The 21,850-nt window shown below is 40.3% G+C and overlaps 4 protein-coding genes and 1 long non-coding RNA gene across 26 annotated transcripts in view; 2 read left to right on the top strand and 3 right to left on the bottom strand.

Annotated features, from left to right (window-relative positions):
* The window catches only part of sox11a (SRY-box transcription factor 11a), a 436,554-nt gene extending 434,521 nt beyond the window's left edge, over positions 1 to 2,033 (bottom strand). For 4 of the 19 annotated variants that reach the window (XR_003051995.1, XR_003051996.1, XR_003051990.1 and 1 more), the window contains exon 1: positions 360 to 1,265. The gene's annotated coding sequence lies outside the window, so the exon portion shown is untranslated. Of the gene's footprint in view, positions 1 to 359; positions 1,389 to 2,019 lie in introns of those variants that run through there. The other 15 variants (XR_003051997.1, XR_003051998.1, XR_003051981.1 and 12 more) reach the window with 10 other exon arrangements.
* Positions 2,034 to 4,148: 2,115 nt separating this feature from the next.
* On the bottom strand, positions 4,149 to 12,917 carry LOC103377984 (doublecortin domain-containing protein 2). The gene is made up of 7 exons (XM_025063236.1): positions 11,990 to 12,917; positions 11,344 to 11,392; positions 11,170 to 11,246; positions 10,753 to 10,884; positions 10,113 to 10,265; positions 9,978 to 10,026; positions 4,149 to 4,638 (listed from the first exon to the last, which is right to left on the bottom strand). The coding sequence occupies exons 1-7, from the start codon at positions 12,271 to 12,273 to the stop codon at positions 4,450 to 4,452; spliced, it is 933 nt and encodes a 310-aa protein (XP_024919004.1). The 5' UTR covers positions 12,274 to 12,917; the 3' UTR covers positions 4,149 to 4,449.
* A 2,663-nt stretch (positions 12,918 to 15,580) lies between these two features.
* Positions 15,581 to 16,810, top strand: LOC112486907 (uncharacterized). Its single transcript, XR_003049478.1, has 2 exons — positions 15,581 to 16,558; positions 16,604 to 16,810. It is a non-coding gene; the product is annotated as an uncharacterized LOC112486907 (long non-coding RNA).
* A 79-nt stretch (positions 16,811 to 16,889) lies between these two features.
* colec11 (collectin sub-family member 11) lies at positions 16,890 to 19,594 on the bottom strand. Of its 3 annotated transcripts, none has more exons than XM_008308973.3 (7): positions 19,443 to 19,594; positions 18,867 to 19,027; positions 18,699 to 18,770; positions 17,999 to 18,070; positions 17,843 to 17,896; positions 17,655 to 17,750; positions 16,890 to 17,496 (listed from the first exon to the last, which is right to left on the bottom strand). In XM_008308973.3, exons 2-7 carry the CDS (start codon positions 19,000 to 19,002, stop codon positions 17,087 to 17,089), a joined length of 840 nt encoding a protein of 279 aa, XP_008307195.1. In that variant the 5' UTR covers positions 19,003 to 19,027; positions 19,443 to 19,594; the 3' UTR covers positions 16,890 to 17,086. The 3 variants fall into 3 exon arrangements, with proteins under 3 accessions (XP_008307195.1, XP_016887580.1, XP_008307188.1); XM_017032091.2 differs by having other exon boundaries at positions 16,890 to 17,478; positions 18,867 to 19,032; XM_008308966.3 differs by having other exon boundaries at positions 18,867 to 19,032.
* A 1,535-nt stretch (positions 19,595 to 21,129) lies between these two features.
* The window catches only part of LOC103377973 (unconventional myosin-VI-like), a 40,509-nt gene continuing 39,788 nt past the window's right edge, over positions 21,130 to 21,850 (top strand). For both annotated transcript variants that reach the window (XM_025054792.1, XM_008308984.3), the window contains exon 1: positions 21,130 to 21,457. The gene's annotated coding sequence lies outside the window, so the exon portion shown is untranslated. The remainder of the gene's footprint in view (positions 21,458 to 21,850) is intronic.

Consider the following 21,850-nt stretch of genomic DNA (forward strand, 5'->3'; position numbering starts at 1 on the left):
GATAACACAATTTTTGTCACGCAAAAAAAAAAAAAAAAAAAAAAAAAAAAAAAAAAACCACGGGTGTAATTCCTGTACGAAAAGTTAATCAATAGCTTTTTGTACTCAAAACTTCCAGGGGAAACTGTCGTGTCTGCTCTGTTAATTATCATGGACTTTTTGCAGTTTTTTCCCCCCACTGTAGACGGCAGACAAACCCATTTGTCTTGCATGAAAACAACTGAGGAAAGACAGCCTGATGAATAGACATAGTTAAACCAGAACCCACAGGAAGCCATGTGTGGACTGCGATAACTTCCAAATTAAAAGTCCCACCTGTTCAAAGATCAAACGATAAGCACAGGGCCCTGTGTTTTTACCTGATCAATCGGCAGCTCCACCTTCAGCCGGAGCTCCTCCTGCACCTCCGCCGCTCCTGCCACCTCATGCCTTTTGTTGGGTGCATCGAACACGCTGCCCTCTGAGGAAAGTGATTAATAACAATTACCTCATCTGCTGGCAGGAGCCATCTCAGTCTTTTTGCCCTTTTCCCTCACTGCACTTCTGTCCTGCTCAACTCCAGAGGGGATCAATGTTGCCTTCCGTCTATTTGTTTTGTTCGTTTGTTGGAACGGTTCCACAAGCACAAAAGTCACTCCACAAATACATCCCACTGACATGAGGTTGAACTCCAGGGTGCGCTCTGGACAGTGACAGGTTGTTCTTCAAACCTGGAGAATAGTGTGTCATGGCAATGCCAAAGGGTTTCTTTCAAACTCCCTTTGGTTTCCTGTTACTGGATGTGTAACACACTGGAGTGTGAGTAATGAAACACACTATTGAGCCTGAATCTCTTTCTGTAGCTCGAGACGTTTGCCTCCAAAGAAGCAATCAGTGACACGGCACAGGAACAAAATAAAGGAAACACGTGGTTTCTGTGGTGTAGCTCCAAAAACACATTATTCCACTTGGGCTGGTTATTGAGGAAATCCAAGTAAACCGGTTGAACAAAAGCAAACACAACACCATCAACTGACCACGGCACACAGAAGCTCAAAGACTGAGCTCAAAAGGAGACAGGTGGAACTGATGAGACACAGGTGGAGCAAGTTGGGGTGGAGCTGACAATCAATGAGGAAGAGGAACAGCACCAGGACAGGAAGTACGTGTAAGAAGAGGGCAAGGGAAATCAGGTTCAAAATAAAAGCATAGAGCGTTGGTCAAAAAAATAAACTTCTGTGGAGGCATAAGGTGCAGTGTTAAATATTGAAGAAGAATTATTAATTGGCACTGTCATTTATATTTTTAGGAAGCAAATTTTAGGAGCAGAAAAATGATAAATATATGAATACTTTAAGGAGTCTTAAACACCTGACTTGATTTTATCTTGAAATTCCGTCTGCTCATCTTGTATTTAATTAAAACTTCTCTCTCATTAATTAAACTTAATTCTCTCAAATTTAGGACACAGTGCCTCTTAATTTAATCTCATTAATTAAACTTAATTCTCTTAATTTAGGACACAGTGCCTCTTAATTTATCTCAGCCTCAACCTGCAATTGAAAAAAAAAAAAAAAAGACGCCTTGAGCCTTCACTCTACTGTAGTCACATATTGATCCAGCTCAATATTTATATATTTATGTAACGACTGTACTCTGTACACACACCGCATGCTGCTTATCTGTTACACTACATTTGTCATGCTCAGACAACAAAAGGAAACAAAAAAAAAAAAAAACACGGGTGTAATTCCTGTACGAAAAGTTAATCAATAGCTTTTTGTACTCAAAACTTCCAGGGGAAACTGTCGTGTCTGCTCTGTTAATTATCATGGACTTTTTGCAGTTTTTTCCCCCCACTGTAGACGGCAGACAAACCCATTTGTCTTGCATGAAAACAACTGAGGAAAGACAGCCTGATGAATAGACATAGTTAAACCAGAACCCACAGGAAGCCATGTGTGGACTGCGATAACTTCCAAATTAAAAGTCCCACCTGTTCAAAGATCAAACGATAAGCACAGGGCCCTGTGTTTTTACCTGATCAATCGGCAGCTCCACCTTCAGCCGGAGCTCCTCCTGCACCTCCGCCGCTCCTGCCACCTCATGCCTTTTGTTGGGTGCATCGAACACGCTGCCCTCTGAGGAAAGTGATTAATAACAATTACCTCATCTGCTGGCAGGAGCCATCTCAGTCTTTTTGCCCTTTTCCCTCACTGCACTTCTGTCCTGCTCAACTCCAGAGGGGATCAATGTTGCCTTCCGTCTATTTGTGTTGTTCGTTTGTTGGAACGGTTCCACAAGCACAAAAGTCACTCCACAAATACATCCCACTGACATGAAGTTGAACTCCAGGGTGCGCTCTGGACAGTGACAGGTTGTTCTTCAAACCTGGAGAATAGTGTGTCATGGCAATGCCAAAGGGTTTCTTTCAAACTCCCTTTGGTTTCCTGTTACTGGATGTGTAACACACTGGAGTGTGAGTAATGAAACACACTATTGAGCCTGAATCTCTTTCTGTAGCTCGAGACGTTTGCCTCCAAAGAAGCAATCAGTGACACGGCACAGGAACAAAATAAAGGAAACACGTGGTTTCTGTGGTGTAGCTCCAAAAACACATTATTCCACTTGGGCTGGTTATTGAGGAAATCCAAGTAAACCGGTTGAACAAAAGCAAACACAACACCATCAACTGACCACGGCACACAGAAGCTCAAAGACTGAGCTCAAAAGGAGACAGGTGGAACTGATGAGACACAGGTGGAGCAAGTTGGGGTGGAGCTGACAATCAATGAGGAAGAGGAACAGCACCAGGACAGGAAGTACGTGTAAGAAGAGGGCAAGGGAAATCAGGTTCAAAATAAAAGCATAGAGCGTTGGTCAAAAAAATAAACTTCTGTGGAGGCATAAGGTGCAGTGTTAAATATTGAAGAAGAATTATTAATTGGCACTGTCATTTATATTTTTAGGAAGCAAATTTTAGGAGCAGAAAAATGATAAATATATGAATACTTTAAGGAGTCTTAAACACCTGACTTGATTTTATCTTGAAATTCCGTCTGCTCATCTTGTATTTAATTAAAACTTCTCTCTCATTAATTAAACTTAATTCTCTCAAATTTAGGACACAGTGCCTCTTAATTTAATTTAATTTTTTCATGTCAATACTGTGAAGTCCGTTGAGGCAAAACATTGTTTTTAAGTAGCCTCTGGACAAAGAAAACTTGACTTGATCATTTTGACTTTGTCTTTTTCAACAATGTAATAAAATTCTGAAGTTCATATATATATAATGATTTGAATTTGCCAAGACATGTTTACAAATGTTAGTTTAATGCTCTTTTTAACGTGTCTTGTTTAGCTGATCATTTATTTTTATCCAATAAATTTCCCATTTTAATAATATATAAAATAATATTTAATAGATATGAAATACCTATTAAAGAACAAAGAAGACAGTAACTGGAGAAAAACACTTACTGCCAGACATCTATTAAAGAACAAAGAAGACTGGAGAAAAACACTTACTGCCAGACACTATAACCAAAAGTTCAGACAGGAAGAACTTGCAACAATATATGTGCATCGCCAAGAGCCAAGAGTTTATGATGAAAACATAATCAGTTTTGCTGATGCATGCACGCTCAGGTGTCTAAAAAGCTCCTTCCATCAAAAAACTGCATTTAGTATCTATACTAAATATATAAAAAACAACATCAAACATCAGCATAATCCAGACAAGACGACTGATAGCAACAGTAGTAAACATCGTGTTCATTTAAACACATAACGTTACGTTATTGGCGACGCACAATGAGTCTTTTAAGCTGAGTCAATGTTTCACCGAGCACAGATGGTTCAACAAATAACTATAAACAACAAACGGCTGAATAACTGAATAGAAGGCATAAAACCCCAGTTACGTCCTATTAATGAAAAACAGAGTATACCTTTCCTTAACGACCGCCGGATAAATGTTCCAACACATCACCGTTAAGGAGAAATTTGTCACTTTTATGATCTTTTCCCAGCGATATTTGTGATTAATAACTTATCACCATAATAATTTCCGCATCGGGCGAAAATTGGAGCAATCTGTTTCACCCCCACGCAGTTAGCGTTAGAGTTTTCCAGATTCATATTCTGGTGGAAAAATTGCCTGATTGAATTCCTCTTTGTTTTAAGCCCCCGTGATGTTGTTTGAAGTCTGGTTCTGTTTAATATTCACATAAAAATGTCTCTGTTTTTTTACTCACAGAACGAGAGGGAGAGACAGAGAGAGAGAGGGAGAGACAGAGAGAGAGAGAGGTGTGTTCTGTTTGGACAATAATTCAAAGGAGGATCCATCACTTACCAAATGGATTCTGTTTTATGTGTTTCTAATGCAAACCTGCACACATATATCTCCAATGGGACTTCAATCAAAACACACTCACTATATTTGTCTGAATAAAGTATAGTAGGAAGGAATCATAAGATAGGAAGCAGGAAGGAGACAAATGTACTAGGATTGCTCGGTTTACCCCCTGTGGAGATGTGGAGAACTGTACTTCTGGACACCTGCCTCGGTTGTTTGGTTCTCTCTCTCATGGCTGTGTGTTTCTTCATCTGGTTCCTGGCTGTGGGCTCACAGTGTACGCCAAAGCCTGTGTAAAGAAACTACAGGGACAAACCAAACAAAACAAACAACAACAAAAAAAAAACAAACAAAACAAACAACAACAAAAAAACACAGGTTGTGATCTAAGCCACTGAGTCCCAACCAAAATTGTGATATTTCCTGCAATCTTTTGTATTAGTTTGTCTGTGGCGCAGGGATGGTGGCAACAGATGGCTGTAAAACTAAGAGAGAAAGAGAGAAAGTCAGAGCTGTTGACAACGATATGTGTGTGTCTTTCTTCAATTCCTGCAAGGATATCGACATTATGTTCAACTAAACAGGACCAGGTTTGACAGAGTAATTACCATTTGGGTAGATTTTACCTAGAAGATCATTCTATTTTATTACATGTGTTTTTTGTTTGGTGGTGCATCATGGGATGTAAATTATGTGCTGTTGCTCAATAAATGTTGAGAAACAGTGGGACTTTGCATATATTCATGTTCTGTTTTATTCTGTGCGATACAGTGGGATTTTGCATATATTCATGTTCTGTTTTATTTTCAGTATAGATGCGTGAACAGCTCATTAGCTTTCCCATACAAAATTTTTGTATGTGAAAACCTTATGCAGACTTCCTTCAAACACACAAATATTAAAAATGCTGACAGAAGGTCAGCCTTTTTATTATTACTGTTGCTATGGAAACATGATTGCAAATTTTGAATATATTCCACCACATATTTGTGATGTCACCTCTCAGAGGGGAATACAACTCATACAATAGAGGCAAGTCCAGATGAGGTCCACATGTAGATGTGCGACAGTGCCACATATGCATCTTGTGGTTACACTGGGTACTACACATCTGCATCTGGACATTTCCTCGCAGAGAATTATTTTTCTTGTTGTCGTTCCAAATGGTTTAGCACAGCCCGTAGCTTAATGTTAAGAGGATTGCAATTGTTTTCAGAGGATTATAGGTATGAATCCCAGCAAAACTGAGCAAGCAGCAATCGCCTTGCTCCCACCCATCTCTGAAATCCATCACTGAGTTAAACACAGAGGGCAGTTTTGCTTATAGATGGGGTGATCAAGGGGTCACTACAACAGTAGTAGACCGGGTCTTTAGACACATTTTTCATGCTCTTCCTGGACAACCAAATCTGGGATTGGAGACTAAGTGGAATTAAACCGAAGCCCAGGAATTCTACCAATAAGGTCCCTGATCAGAAAAGCACTATGGAAAAAATTTGAGTTTTGAATTATGTCTTTTGACTTTACACCAAAACTCCAGAACACAGTTTATCATTTTTAAGTGGCCCACATTAAAAAAGCATTTGTGCAGGGTCAGTGCTATTCCTGAACCCAACAGCAGTAAAGTTACAGGAAGTTACTGCAGCCCAGTCAGTGTTGCTCAAAGCCCCAGTTCTACTGAATATTTCGGATGAATTTTGGATGAAAGGATGACTCTGTCACCCCTTTTCGACTTGTTTGTTCCATAAAAAGAAAAAACAAAGACAAAAGAAAACTGTGTAGCTAAACTTGTTCCTCTTCCTTTCAACGCAATTTTACCATTTCCGTTGACCTCAATTTTTCATGAGTTGATATGCTTTCTGGCTCCCCCATGACTCCTACTGTATTGAATTCATCTGGTTCCAATACATCTCGTGCACAACCTATCAATCACTGGGGAGCGTGGAAAACGAATCATTTATTGATGAAATGGGGCAGCCATGAATTTCTAACTGCATTTGTCTTATTTATCAAGCCAGATCAAACAATGAAAATCAAAACAAGCTTAAAGGGAAAGGGTTGGTGTTGTACGGAATAACTTATTCCTCCACGGTAGACGAGCAGGAGGTTATTGATAGAGAGAAGAAAACAGGTTTGGGACCGAGGTGTCGGAGAGAGAGTTCAGAGCGATGTTCAGGCAGCCAGGTACACATCTGAATTAATGCTTTCACAAAAAGGCAATTTTCTCCTCACGGACTCTTCGTCCACTCCGCAGGTACCAGGCTGGAGCATGTCTCCCTCACAGAGAATGAGAGACACAGATTCAGGGACGGGGTGAGGGCAGACTTAATGTTTCTTTTCAGCTACAGTGTTTTTAACTGCAGCTGCCTGACTTGATCCCTGGGCTGGCTCTGGGGGAGAGTGTAGTGATCTCAGACTTCCACCAGAATTCACTTCTGGCAATGGTGTTTGCAATCACTAACATGGAGTCTGGGGAATAGTTGCAGTGTTTCTTCCTTTATTTGCCTTCTTCAGAGCAGAGGCAACGTCTGTTGATGTTCTTTTGAATTTTCACAGCCATTAGTGGAACAAGGGGGAACATTAAAACAAGAAACAAGAAGTCTGCCTGAAGAAAAGCTACGATTGAGATCAGGATTGAGAGTCCACAACAACGCTGGACAAAGGGCCAGTGGGACAAGGACAGGTAGATAGGACGACTACAGTATATTTCAATAAGTTCAGTAAGGCCACATTGGAGCTAAAGCCGGGCAGTCAACAGACGAGGAAGTGGAGCGCACTGAACACTTTGTCAGTCCATCCCAGCACCATATAGACACATCCATTCACTGACATTCACACTCACGTTCACACCTATGTTATGTTTAAAGCATCCAATATTCCTAATCCATAATTTGCATATGTTTGGACTGCGGGGGGAAATAAAAAGAAACACCCATATCAGAGTTTAAACCAGTGATCAGGTACCTAGCCGCTACCGCTTGTTAGCCAACAAAAACATTAACTGAAATGCTTCACTGCTCTGAGTATTCTATATAGTCAGCGTCTTTACGTTGTTTTACAATGTGAGCTACATGCTATCCTCGGTGATTACGGTGTTATTTAGGAGCAGACGAGGATAATTTGGTCTTGAAGTGCGACCGAGCCGTTAGCCTCAGTCTTCGAGCTAATTCAAAGCAATTTCACAGTGCACTGAATCCTTATACAATAGGTCATCCATGTTCTCCGGAATCTCTAATGTGACTCTTTTTTTTAACTACTATTTCAGTTGTATTTCAAGTCTGCTTCATGTCAGGCTAACACACACACACACACAAATCAGGTTTTCTCTCACGCCTAAGGTTGATCTTTTATTTAGCGTCATAACCTCAAAGCCGAGAGCATGAGTGATACAGTATGAAGCAACTTCACACAACGGCCTATAATCAAAGAACCATCTGGAGAGACAACTTTTGAACAACTTTATGATGCTCACAGCCTGGTAGTAAGATGTAAACTGATTTGACTTAAATCAACAAAGTTGAATCACTGCTGTCTGACTCAGGGAGGGGGGGGGCAGAGGACGGGGGGAGTACAGCGCAATACAAGTAGCAGCACAAGTAGAAACAGAGCAGTGGAAAAAGCTGAGGTCATCTCTCCCCTTCATTCTACATGACATATCTACAGCACCGGTTCCCTGTGGGAGCGGACAGCGGTGTGTATCAGAGGGGCCCCAGAGAGAGAGACAGGGAGTGCCAGAGTTAGTGTGAAGGGGGCTCTGGGGGACGGAGCAGCAAGTAATCTGGAGCCCTCTCATGTGGCAGAGAACAGGAGTCAACAAGAGGACAGTGTGATATGATAGCTGAGGGAAAAGTGGGGTCCAGACCGAGTGGACCAACCAGCCTGCAGCTACCAGGGCTGTGCTATCAGCTGCAGCCACTCCCATGGCCTGGTCCTTGGTGAGCAGACACGCTGGCAGCACAGAGGAGTGGTATAGTTTTCCACGGGGCATAACTGCTCCCCCTAACCAATGAAATCATCCAGGAAAAGAACAGGGAAATGAGGAGGAGCAGCAGCAAATCACCGCTGATGTCAGAAAGTGCAGCTATTAAAGGTTTAATCAGACTTCCCAGGCTGTTTTCACAGGACGCTTGGTGTGAAGTACATTAGCAGCACAGTTGAACTGCTCATTATGATTACTGTAATATGAAAGCATTGCATTGATGCACACCATTATTCTCCTCTTTCCCCGTCTCCTTTGCATTCCGCTCTCCTCTATTAATCTCCTCTTTGAGCTACGTCTATCTCTGAGGTTTCTCCCTCATCATTTCCGTGAACACCTAACTCAGCACATATATATGCCTGCCATCCGGCGGGAACACCAGCTATAGGGGGAGCTTCAGAGCTGCACTCTGCAGAGCCATCGGTTCAGAATTCACCGGTTGCTCCAGACCAGATGTCCCGTTCTGCACCGCAGTCACACACAGGATACGACAGACACACATTTAACACAGCCTCCCTGAGAATGTTGAAAGATTACAAGTGTTTCACAGCAGAATGCCTTTGTTTTGTAAGGTCAAAGTCAAATTAATGACAGGCATGACCCTGTAAAGGGATGTATAATCAGCGAGTTAAACAGCACACAGATCTACAAAGATACTTCTACATTTGTCAAATGCATTTTCCACCTTTTGACTGCGCCCTATTAACTGGTCAACTCGTGTTTACAAATTCATGAGGGATCAGAGCAGAAGGCACGGGGAGTAAAAGGCAGTGGCGTCATCTCTAGTGAATAACTAATATTACCATGAGGCTGGAGGAGGAGGCAAAACACATAGCCCTGTCTCTGTCTCCACCTAACGGCGCTGCTGGGAATAGCACCACCTATGACCAGGCTCAGATACAGGAAGAAGAGGACATACTGTAGCTTGGCTGAGCAAAGTTTTATGTACGTATACCAGTCTGACTTTCACCACTTGTTTCAACCAATTTAATTGTTTTTCTATATGCAATGTTGGTTTACAACACATACAGGTGGAAGTGAGATTAGGGATATTTTTCACCATCTGAAGAAATTGACGTCTACCACAGCATTGTCATCTTTCATGGTTAGAAGAATCTGTTGTCAGACACATCTGTCACAAGGGGGCCCCGTCTCTGCAGCAACCTGCTGAGTTGGCTTGTTCTCATCTTCACAGCACTCGTGCCACAGCAGTGAAATCCTCACATGGATTCAAAGCATTTCGCTGCACGCTTAATGACAATACAAATCGTCCCAGTTCTGGTTTGAATATTTTTTTTGTTTTCATTTAGTGAGGTCCCCTCCGTGCATATGATCTGTCTACGAGGCTCGCTGCACTTGATCAAGTGGGCCAGTGTGTCTCCGTGGGGATTACCCATCAAAGTGAAAAGCAACGGTAACTCAATGCCTCCTGCAGACAGTGATTGATGATGGCGCTGTTTCATAACGAATTACACCCCCACGACAAGCCCCACACATGGGAGACGTTAATTGAAATGCTGTGTGTGCAAAGACGTTCTCTGCCTCTGTGATGCTACTGGGCGGTTGAAACACTAAAGCATGGCAAAGAGAAATATATCTATACACAGTATATATGTAAGGATATCACAACCACACGGTCAACTGTGCACTAACTGTACTCACTGTATCATTTGCATGTCTTGTCTTTGGAATAGGGGGCAGGATGTCCCGGCTGAGGAAAGGGAAACAAGACATTTAACATACATTTCTGGGAATTCGGTGTAAGGTGTGTTCGTGACAATGACGAATGTCCGATACCTTTGAAACGTCCTGCTGTCGGAGATCGAAAACCCGGGAATGCACAGGTCGTACGGGAGCACTTTGAATCTTTCTGCCCCGACCGCAACATAGTGACGGTTGTTCTCCAGCTCCGTGGAACTGCAGACGGGACGTCCGTCTAATGTGCAAAGTCTGAGGAAATAAAGTATCTCGAGCTCACGTGTCATATTCTGCATGTTATATACACAGTATCGTTCGGTGTCTCCGTGATATTCATGTCGTCTAAAGTGAAGTCATCATATTTCTGTGATATTCATCACAGTAATGTTTGCTAATCAAGCATCTTTGGATTAATTCCACTGAGCACATCATCCCTACATGGTGACGACTGCTAATTAATTAGAAGGAATCCATCCACTCTGCTAAATGTACCGAGCCTGACTGGAAAGCTTCCACTTATCCTGTTTACTGTCGTCTGTATTAGACGAACCGTCTGCCCAAAGATAAACCGCAGTGATTCAACAAAGATACTGAAAGTCGTTATTTGTGCCTGTACAAGTAGAAAAAAAAAAGTTTGGCTTACATTGAGTTTGTTGCAGTGACTGAGGGGTCTACGGAATCAGTACTACAGAAGTACTACAGATCACCTCTTTGCTTCCAATGAAGGTTTGAACCTTACCTGTGTACGGCACCAGTACGAAGACGCACTTTCTCCGTCACCATGGCCAAAACGTTCTCCCAGTTTTTCAGCGTGTATTTGGGGATCCGGATTCGTGCTGGAGGCGTCAAGAGTTCCCCATTGGTGAGAACACTATAAAACAACTAGATGTCAGGGGATGTTACAGCTAAAAAAAACCTGCAGTAAGTTGCCCTAAAATATGTGGACGTTACACGTCTTTCTTTTTAAATATTTTCATTAGTATCGATACTTTATGAGAGTATCTATACTTATTCGATATCAATATATCGATGCCTCGGAATCGATATTCCCTTCAATACTGGGCCACAAATTCAAAATGTAATAATTAATTAGTTTCCCTGCAATAGCTCCCACGCCCCTTATTTTGGGACCCACTGTTTGAATGCATGTACTCACTTTATCATGCAGGTCTCATCGTTAGATTTCTTCCAGCGAGCTGACACAACTATCCTGCTGTGTACGACAGGATGGATCTGGATAAAAGACATAAGAAAATGTGATTTTTGTTGTTGTTGTATTTAAAACTTTTTATGACTTTGTAAAACTTTACGTTAAATAGTGTACTGTTACCTGTTCTTTCCTCTTATTCTGTGGCCTCTTGGTCGTTATGTCAAAGTAGCTGAAACATCACGAACATCCATTCAACTTATAGTCATTCAAAGCCATCAGTTTGTCTGCACAGTGTGAAACTGGAGAAGAGTTTCAGATCCACAGAGACTGCAATGTTTTGTAACAGCACCACCCAGAGGTGTAGTTTTACCTTTTCATCTTTCATAACAATAGTTTTAACATAGTGTTTGTTTGAAAGATTAAGAGTTCAAAATTTGTTTCCACAAATATTAAATATGCCATCTCCCACTGTGCCAAATCATTAATTTGACACCATGCAAATTAAAAAAAGAAGATCTGAAGACTGAATTTTATGGCTACATTTTCCAAGAGCTGCAAAACACAAACAAAAAAATCCAAAATAATCGACCGATTATATGAAAGCAGTATTGCAGCATATACTTTTTTGAGTATTAGATTTTTGTAGTGTTTTGTAGTGGAAAAATTACTGAAAATTTGGTGGGTTCAGAGACCATTCTGGAAAAATGTGACTGACTTTATGAAGGTCCATCATTTTCCTATAGATTACATTTTCTAAGCAATCTTTCTCCCTATACTTTATATACAAACCCACCAATCAGCACCTGGCTGTAAAGTTTGAACTTACTCCAGTTTCTTAAAGTGCTCATTTCCAGCTGCCACATACGCACCGCCGTGCTTCAACTCCTCCAAGCAGCAAACCTTGCGGCCCTGATGAGGGGTGTAAAGCTTCCTGACGGCACCAAACGGAGCTCCTATCGCTTTAGTCAGAGAGGTCAAGAAAGTGTCAAAGGTCAACACATGCCGTGGGTTCACCACCACTTTCCTTCCGGGGAAAAAAGCATCTCCGTTCCTGTAGACGGTGATGGTTTTGGTCTGCGGCAGGTCACAGCTGTCCTGTGTGGACGGCATATTCAACAGGAAAAAAAGAGTCGTTGCAGTAGAAGTAACGGAGTTTGTTAGTTAGTGCCAGTTGTCCTCGCTCAGCAAACACGTAACTGGAACATATGATATGGCAAGCCACTTTGTCCACGTGGGGGGCTGCAGCGTCATGAAACCTAACCACCCACTGTTGTTGTTGTTTACTTGCTCTTTCCTTTTGTGTGTTGCTACTGTAATGAGGTGTTTGATTCCAAAACCGGAGGCAAGCAGCCAGCAGAAGAAATAACAGGTTATTTATTCATGAGAACTAGTCACCTTAACAGGAACTGCACAGTACACGAGGAGCCAGGACAGGCAGAGGAGGCGAACCACTGAACTGAAGACCGGGCTGAGGAAGTTTCAGCTTTTTGTGAAGAAAAACCTAGAATTTCAAATATTCTGGTAAAACTGGTGCAAACGAAATATTTGGGACTTTGTGTACAGAAGTAATACTTTTTCTTTACTGCGATTAAAGGTAGCTTTATGACTATTATAGTGTTAACAATGGTTTAGACTATGAGGCAGAAGACATTGGTCACATACAGTACATTATCTATTAAAAACTGGATATAAATATATCTAAAATGCGACTATATATGAATATATTTACACACACATATATAAGTATGTGCACATATATATAGATATACACATATACATTATAAATATACATCTATATATTTAGATGTGTGTATATATATTGTTTATGTGTTTTTATGTGTGCTTGCATATACTGTATATATATATATATATACACATAAATATATCTTCTTCTTTTTCTTTCGGCTTTGTCCCTTTTTCAGGGGTTGCCACAGCAAATCATTGATTTCCATCTCTCCCTGTTCTCTGTAGCTTCTACTCTGACTCCAACTATCTGCATGTCCTCCCTCACTGCATCCATATATCTCCTCTTTGAGCTTCCTCTCTTTCTCCTCCCTGGTAGCTCCATCTCTAACATTCTTCTACCAATGTATCCACTGTCCCTCCTCTGCACATGTCCAAACCATCTCAATCTGGCTTCTCTAGCTTTTTCTCCAAACCTTCCTGTCTGTGTTGTCCCTCTAATGACCTCATTCCTGATCCCGTCCATTCTTGTCACTCCTAAAGAGAATCTTAGCATCTTTAACTCTGCCACCTCCAGCTCTGCCTCCTGTCTTCTGCCTATTGCTACTGTCTCTAAACCATACATCATGGCTGGGCTCACCACTGTCCTGTAAACTTTTCCCTTCACCTTAGCCGACACTCTTCTGTCACAGATCACTCCTCTCCTGACACATACACATAAATATATAAATATATAAATACATACATACACATACTAGTATTAATTGCATTATCCAGCAAAGAACCCTCTAAATTTTTATACGTAACACTCCACTATGGTGGAGCATTGGCCCAGAGACTGTGTCTCTGTCATTGGTGTGGAACCCCAGGGTTCACCTCCTGGACAAGATCAAATCCCGGTCAGGGCGGTTGGTACCTTCCAGTGGACTCACCACCCGCACGAAGGTTCACCACTGGCTGGTACGGTGCAGTGTGATTTGGGTGGTGGTCATGGAGACTGCTGCCCCCGCGACCTGGTAACGGATAAGCAGACGAAAATGGATGGATGAATGGATGGAACACTCTTATAGGCCACGACCCAGAAATTGAGAAACGCAGCAACACAATTTTAAGGTAATATTGTCAGCACTACCTCTCTTAGCTCGCTACTTTTCATATAATTCACAAGAAAATTGTAGTTTACAGACATTGTTGTTTGCATCAATATGCCTTGAAAGTACACGTACCATCTGTCCTTTTAATGTCCCGCAATCATCAATATGCCTACCATCTGTCCTTTTAATGTCCCGCAAACCAGCGTGCCATTACAAAGGACTACCGTCACTACTGCCTACACAGATCATACGTTGTCATTTCCCCAGAGCTCAGCCTGAAACATGAGTACTACTGTGATACTTCCATGGTGAACACACTTGCTGATATCAAACACAGTTGTGTTTCCTGGTTTTTTCCGCACCACGTCTCCATATCTCCCTCTCGCAGGCGTTTTCTTTTCTCTCACAGATAATCTGCCAGTCCAGTGTTGGATGGAGTTTGGTGGATTGTTCACCACAGAGGTAACCAGAGATTGCAGCAACAATGGCACCTAATTGGTTTAGGCCAGACACTCCTGGTCAATTAAATGCATAATTCATCTAAGCATTAATTATTCATTTCATGAGGGACCAGTTCTGTATTTTATTAGAGGAACTGCATCATGCATATTCAGATTGTTCTTCTTAGAGGGGTGCAGTATTATCTCAGTAGGTGCCCATCCCCAAAAACAATAGCAGCCAAGGCTGCCAGACAACTTCTATTAATCAGGCGGCTGAACCGAGGAGGATTTTCAAAGAAGAAAATGTCACAGCGACCTGTGGTGTGTAATGTCTTGTTTTTGTCATGAGGCATTGTGCTGTCAAACAATTACCAACTGTAATTAATTCATTCATAATTACTGTCCAAGTTTGGCCAAGATGATGATGCCATTTATAGAATAATCAGAGTTTGGTATATTTTTGGTTCTAAAGGAAACATGAATGCATAAACAAATGACCAAGAATAAATGTATATATTATATACGTATTTTACACAAATATAAAATGTATTTATATACTGTATTTACATATTTGTATATTTTTACACACATACAAATATATACTGTATTTACATATTTGTATATATGTCATTGTTCCACATTTCTACTAGTACCATAAAAAAACCAAACCATGATGTATATATGGATATATACACATATTGTTTATACATATATAAATACATATATAAATAAAAATAAACATATATATGTTTATATATTGTGGTTCTAAAACACATGGGGTACACATTTTCTTTTATCAACATATATACATATATTACACTACATATACATACTATATATGTATGTATATATTCACGTTGTAATTTGATGTTTAATAAAAAATATTTTTAAGTAAATATAGTTTTTGTTTGATATAAAACCTACAGATACAGTATAACCACCCAAGTTTAAATGAATTTAGAAAAAAAGGTTAAATTCATTTGTAAAAGAACTAGTTAAGAGCAAAATTAAATTATCGGGTGTGTGCGTGGTTTACTGGGCCGGAATTGGCCGCCCGAGCCAGGAGTTTGAAATTGCCGACATAGCTGATCTGGGCAACAACAAAGTAGAAGCCACATTAAGGTGCTGGTAATTTGGCTCTCACTGGTTCTCATACCAGAATTTGAGCCACGGCTTTATTTCCGTGACGTCCGACCATTTATAACGTGTGTGGTAGGAGAGAGATGTCTCCTGCGTCTTGTCAAGAACGGGATCCGGCAGAAGGCGTGAGTTTGTTTTGATACTTTGAAAGGTCAGTGCCATCCATTCATAAAGATCAACCTTTCAGTCAGTCTGTCATCACCACTGGACAGGTCAGCAGTTGTGTCCAGGAACGTTGTAATGTTTGAAAAGGGGAATGCACAAGTGTTTGGATGTGAGGTCACATAGAAACGATGACCAGAGTCCAGAAGGAAGAATCTGGAATGGCCGTATCTCTGTGTGTGACAGTTCACCTTTGAAAGAACGCCTCGGGATGAAGATGAAGACATTTTTTAATTAGACTGATCAGGATGGAGGGGATTAGAAGTTGAATAATTGAATAGAAGTAGCACAAAAGAAGATCACTGCTCTCACTGTATAGAGTTTGCATGTTCTCCCAGTGGGAGTGGGTTCTCCACAGGTTCTCTAGTTTCCTTCCACAGCCTAAAACCATTGTTCATTAGGGGATTAGCTCCATCTGATCATCTACACTGATTAATGGTGTGAATGTGAGCGTGAATAGTTGTTGTGTTTCTATACGTGGCCCTGAGATGGAACGTCGAACTGTCCGGGTGTACACTGACCATGATCATGTACAGCGCACCCGTGTGGCCCTGCGAAGAATTACGCTGTAGGGAATGTATAGATGATGTTGAAATTGAGCTGCTGGGCAGAAAAAAAAAACGTTTTAAATTAAAGATGCACTTTTACTTCTTTAATGGTAAGGATTTCATATACAAGCGTAAAATAATTTACATAACTTTGAAAAATACAATATATTGTATGTTTATCTCACAGATTACAGGCAACTAAATCCCCAAATATATATTTTTTTATTCATATCAAACAAACAATTCTCTAAAATATGATTAATATACGATTTGGCAGAGGGTGGACGACACATACCCTCGGTCCAGAGTACTGCAGTATAATACAGGGGTACTACCACTTTTTAAGTTCATTACTCTGCAGTATAATACAGAGGTACTACCACTTTTTAAGTTCATTACTTTGTTTTTTGGGTAATACTCCAAACTCATGGCTAGTGGTCCACATCTGGTCCATGAAACCCTCACCTCTGGCCTGTGACTAGGAATGAATAATAATTTATTTTTGCTCTAATTCTGAAATTTTAGATTTTTTTAATTTATTTTCTTTATCATTAAAATGCTTTACTTGGTTATTTAAGAATTTTTATTTTTTTTTACAGAGCCTATATTTAACAAAAAAATTGTTTCTTTCAATATCTTCTTTTTTGTTTTGAACATTGGTATTTAACAGCCTTAACAGTGTCGTGACCCTGACAGTGGCAGCAGAGACCCTCAGCTCATTAGAGTCTGAGACTCCTGCCCTAAAACTACAGGATTCAGCAGAAACATATGGCTTTGCTCAACATTCATCATTTTGTGTTTATATGTACAGACTGTGTCAGCTACGACTGTAGGGGGAAGTGGGGACACTTGGGACTCAGACGCTGTCCTTATCAAATTCACAGACAAAGTACATGGTGGGATGACAGGCCACATCTGTCCACTCTCCAGAGGACAACATCTCGGCACAGTCCTCATCATCGTAGGCATCGTTGGGCTCTCCTTTCCTCCATCTGCTGAAGGTCGTCATCGGAGACTGATCCACGTAGATGAACACACCCTCCTGGTCCAGGTCGTGGATGCCTATATAGACGCGGCTCAGACCCGCCGCCGTTATGTAGCCGGCGATGGCGGCATTGGCTCCCTCGTCCTTGGGCATGGCCAGGTGCCCTCCCCTCGTCTGACAGTGGAGCTCAGCATCAAAGTAGCGTTTCTCCTCCTTCACCAACAGATAGACTTTACTCTCTGTCTCTTTAATGCCAGCAACAGCTGCAGGGGAGGGCAGTGCTGAAAAATGAGCACTTGGATTTCTAAAAATTTCACATTGACATGCCCAGTGTTCGCACTTCTAGGAGCGTTAGGAGTAAAATGAAGCAGGATTGTGTCGCGGCATATGTTTACAGTGAGAGAGAGAAAAAAAAAAAGTAGGAATCATGTGATCATACCATTTTTAATGAACTTCAGTTCAGACGACAGCTGGGCCACCATGATGTCCATCTCTCCAATCATGTTCCTGATGGGGGTGCACTCACAGGGGACACCTGTTGAAGCCACACCACCGCTTCTCTGTCATTATTTCAGCTCAGATCTCACCAAATGTGACATTTGTGACTTCAGTGACATGTTATTTCACCTGGCTCTCCATCTGGGCCCTGTGGACCTGGGTCTCCCATTTCACCTTTAACACCTGAGATATGAAATAAAATTTTAAAAATAACAACAGTAAATTTGCTGGGAAAACAATTCCCTGAGAAGCACGGCAGCAACGCCGCTCTGTGTTTGGAATAACCTTTCATTCCACTCGGACCCACTTTTCCGTAACGTCCCATGATTCCTTTTTCCCCTTTAAATCCTGTTTGACCTGGGGGAAAAAAAGTCAGACGTCAGAACTTTATTTAAACATATAAAAATATATATTTTATAAAGAAATTTTAAAATGAATACTTTAATAATACTTGTGTCTTTAGTGGCTAGCTTAAATTTACCTGCCAGACAAGGGGAACTGGGGGTGGTAGAGGGGTTTCAGCAGGTGAAGAGATTGTTGTCTTACAATAAAATAACATAGACAATAAAAAATGTATTATTTCTGTGAGGCTCACTACCAAGCGATCCACAGCCCAATATTGGTCCCCGACCCGGAGGTTGGGGACCTCTGCAGTACGGTATGTAATTATAATGATGGGTCTGTGTTATCTCTCTGTGACAGCACCCTTCACTCCTCATTAAGGTCTTCAGTAAACACTTGTCCTTCTTTCTGTAAGCTCTCTCTCCCCTCTGACCTCTGACCCTCTGATGTAAACACTCGGACATGTCTGTGTGGTCTGTTAGTGATGTAACATCACTTTATCAGTCCTGGCTATGTGATCCTTAACCCACTTCTTCTTCTTCTTTTTTTATTGTAAGGACTGGTGTTTATGGTCGAACATTTCCCTCCAGCTCTGACAAACAGGATGTTCCATCTGCCTTTGTTGTAAGAGCAGAAAATATACCCATCTGTCCAGGAGGTCCAACTCGTCCTGGTCTCCCCGGTGCTCCTTTTTGTCCTTTGTCTCCTGGTTCTCCTGTTTTTCCCAGTAAAGCGAGACAGCGTGAATGTAGACCAGGACATCTGTTTCCTTTTTGTTCTCCTCGTCTCGTGTGTGTAGAGCACCGCTTACCTTTGAGTCCAGGGACGAGGATCTGAACAGTGCACGGCTCGTCTGCCAAGTTGTGTCCATGAGACGTCTGTATTGTTGAGAAACTCAGCATCACAGACATTAGCACCACAGGGAGCAACAGCTTTTGGCCTCTCATTCTTCTACATGGGGCAGATAATGGGCTGTACTGAGAGAAATGAAATTGGCATGATTCACAATGGGGCTAATAACAACAATCACACTAATTGTAGATTTGACCAAAAACAGCAGTATATTATTACACAACATACAATAGAATGAGGCTTAAAATATTTTGTATGCATTAGTAAATTCTTGATTGAAATACTTTTTCTTCAAACTTTTCCTGATAAAGCTGACTAATGTCGAAGTTCATAATAAAACATTCTCACGATTTAAACTTAATTACATGTAAATTACTACAAAAAGCAAAAATAACAATATAAATAAAATCCCATTTGTGACGACTGTACCAACAGAAACACCATATTAAGATGTATATCAAATAATTCTAGAGGAGAATCAAGCAGGAATTTAAAATAATAACCAACAGTGAAAGTAAGGACAGGAACGACGTACCTGCAGAGAAACGTTCCAGAGCGAAAGGGAGAAAGTTTTGTCAGCTCGCAAAGACGTGCAGGAGCTTTGAACAGTGCTGCTCCCGCAGACACATTTCACGACTCTCTGCCGGCGCTGCAGAATGTGTGTGATAGCACTTTCATAAACATTTTGCAGATAAAGTCCAAAGCAGCTGAGCCTCTGCAGATAATTGGCTGGGAAAACAGTCCAGTGATTGACAGTGGAGGAACCAGATAAATACAGCAGCATAACTTCAAAGTCTGCCAAATATCTGGAGTGGTAATTTATTTATTTATTTATTTATTTTGACAGAATTAAACGTCTCTTTGCTGCTGCGTGTTTTACTGCTTCATTTGTAGGCTTGTTATGAGGTTGTTGATCCTGTTTAATTTCTGCATGTGAGATATAAACTGTATTAATAGGACTTGGTAGATTTATATGAGTCAGTGCATTGCAATTTGAAGTAATTATATATATATTATATTTGCAAACTCCTTTTTTATAAAACTTAATAAATTAAAGCCACTATTTAAGTTATTTAAGAACATTGACATATTGTGTAACAATCAACTTCACTTAATTATATCTTAACATTTTTACATTGTCTGCTTTCTAAGAACTAAGCATGCAGTCTTGAATTTCTCAAGTAGATGTGCTTAACTCTTGTAAAGCCGCTGGGTGGCGACATTGTCCGTGAACATTGTCTGCTTTCTAAGAATGCAGTCTTGAATTTCTCAGGTAGATATGCTTAACTCTTGTAGAGCCGCTGGGTGGCGACATTGTCCGTGAAACATAATTTCGATTTAGGAAACCGATTTTTAAGAGTTCAAGAATATTTCTTTATAATTAAAATTATAGTTATTATTTTGTTATTTGGTTGACCATTTAGTACCATGAAGTTTTCATTTTCTGGTATAGTCTTATTATTTATGAGACTCTAAATTTAACTAAAAACAAATAGTATATTACAGTATTTTTTTGTCTGAAATAGTCACGTTAGTTTGCTATTTAGTGTTATAAAACATATATAATTATCAATCTTGTGCCCGTATTTTCCTAATTTTTCCCACGTATTACGTGACATAGAATGTTTACTTGTAAACGTAGATATTTTGTTATGCTAACATTATTACCTGCTAGTGTCAGGTATATAGATACGGTCCAGTAGAGGAGTATTAGGTATCCTAATTAGATTTACAAACGCATTGGCCGCTTTCAATAGTGGATTGAGTGTCTCCTTCAAAAATGCCCCCCAAACGGTTTAGGTTTCCTGCTTCTTATTTATTAATGACTCAAGGCAACATTTGCTGTCTTTTTAGGAGGGGTCAGTGAAGTGTATTAAGATATGCAGCAATATTACAATTAATCCGTGTATAAATTTAGGAAAATTGAATGTTACACTTAAAGGAGCGCATTTTAACAATGCTTTAAAAAAAGAAAAGCAAAAGTATTGAGTTGAGTGTTGCTTTCAATTTGGCATTCAAGTCACATCTTTTCTCTCGTTACATATAATTTTCACTGCAACCTAACATATCCTACTTTATTTGTTCATACAGTCCTAACTCTAAAAAAAAAATATACGTTTTAGTGGTTTTTTTAAATTATTATTATTAGCTAATTCTATATACGTTTTAGGGTTTTTTTTATTATTAGCTAATGTTTCATTGTGGCGGTTTGACATACCTGAGTTAGGATTTTACGAGCTGCACGTCAATGCACCTTCAGCAGACGCCGTCCCAAGTGACGTCAGCATCGCTCACCGGCGACTAGAGTACCTCCTGTCTTCCAGACCGCCTGCTGCTTCTCCCTCCTGTCCCTCCCGAGTTTTATCGTCTTGCTCGGGACGTAAACCTAGAAAAAACAGAGTAAAAAGTTGGACTTAAACTTTAAACTTCCATCTGTATGAAGGAGTTACAGCCTGACATCATCTCCTGGCTCTAACTTCTCCTTCACTGGAGGACACGAGTGCCTGCTTTTGGCCAAAGTTTTCCACTTTGCAGTGACAGTAACTTCAGGTATGTTTTTATTATGTTAAAAGTAATATAAACTTAAAATAAGGATAAGTGTCTGAACCTAATGTGTTTGTTATTTTTGAAATAGTTTTATTATTTTTAACTTAAACATGCTTTTGTGGCTTCCCTGTTTATTACAGTACATATAGCTCATTTATTTGAATTAATTCTGTTATTTTATTGACACCTCTATATTTATTTTTTTATAAATATATGTCCTAGAAACTGCAGTGAGTTTAAAACAATTGAACTTGCATGTTCTTGCTGATATCTGTGGTTTCCTTTTTATATTTAGATATTATATTCTGAATTTTGAGTTTTAATTGAAGTAGGTTTATAATTTGTACAAAAGTTAAAAAAAAGAAAAATACACAGATGTTGGTCAACAATCAATCT

This window comes from Cynoglossus semilaevis, chromosome 1, assembly GCF_000523025.1.
Source record: "Cynoglossus semilaevis isolate Cse_v1.0 chromosome 1, Cse_v1.0, whole genome shotgun sequence".
NCBI lineage: Eukaryota > Metazoa > Chordata > Actinopteri > Pleuronectiformes > Cynoglossidae > Cynoglossus > Cynoglossus semilaevis.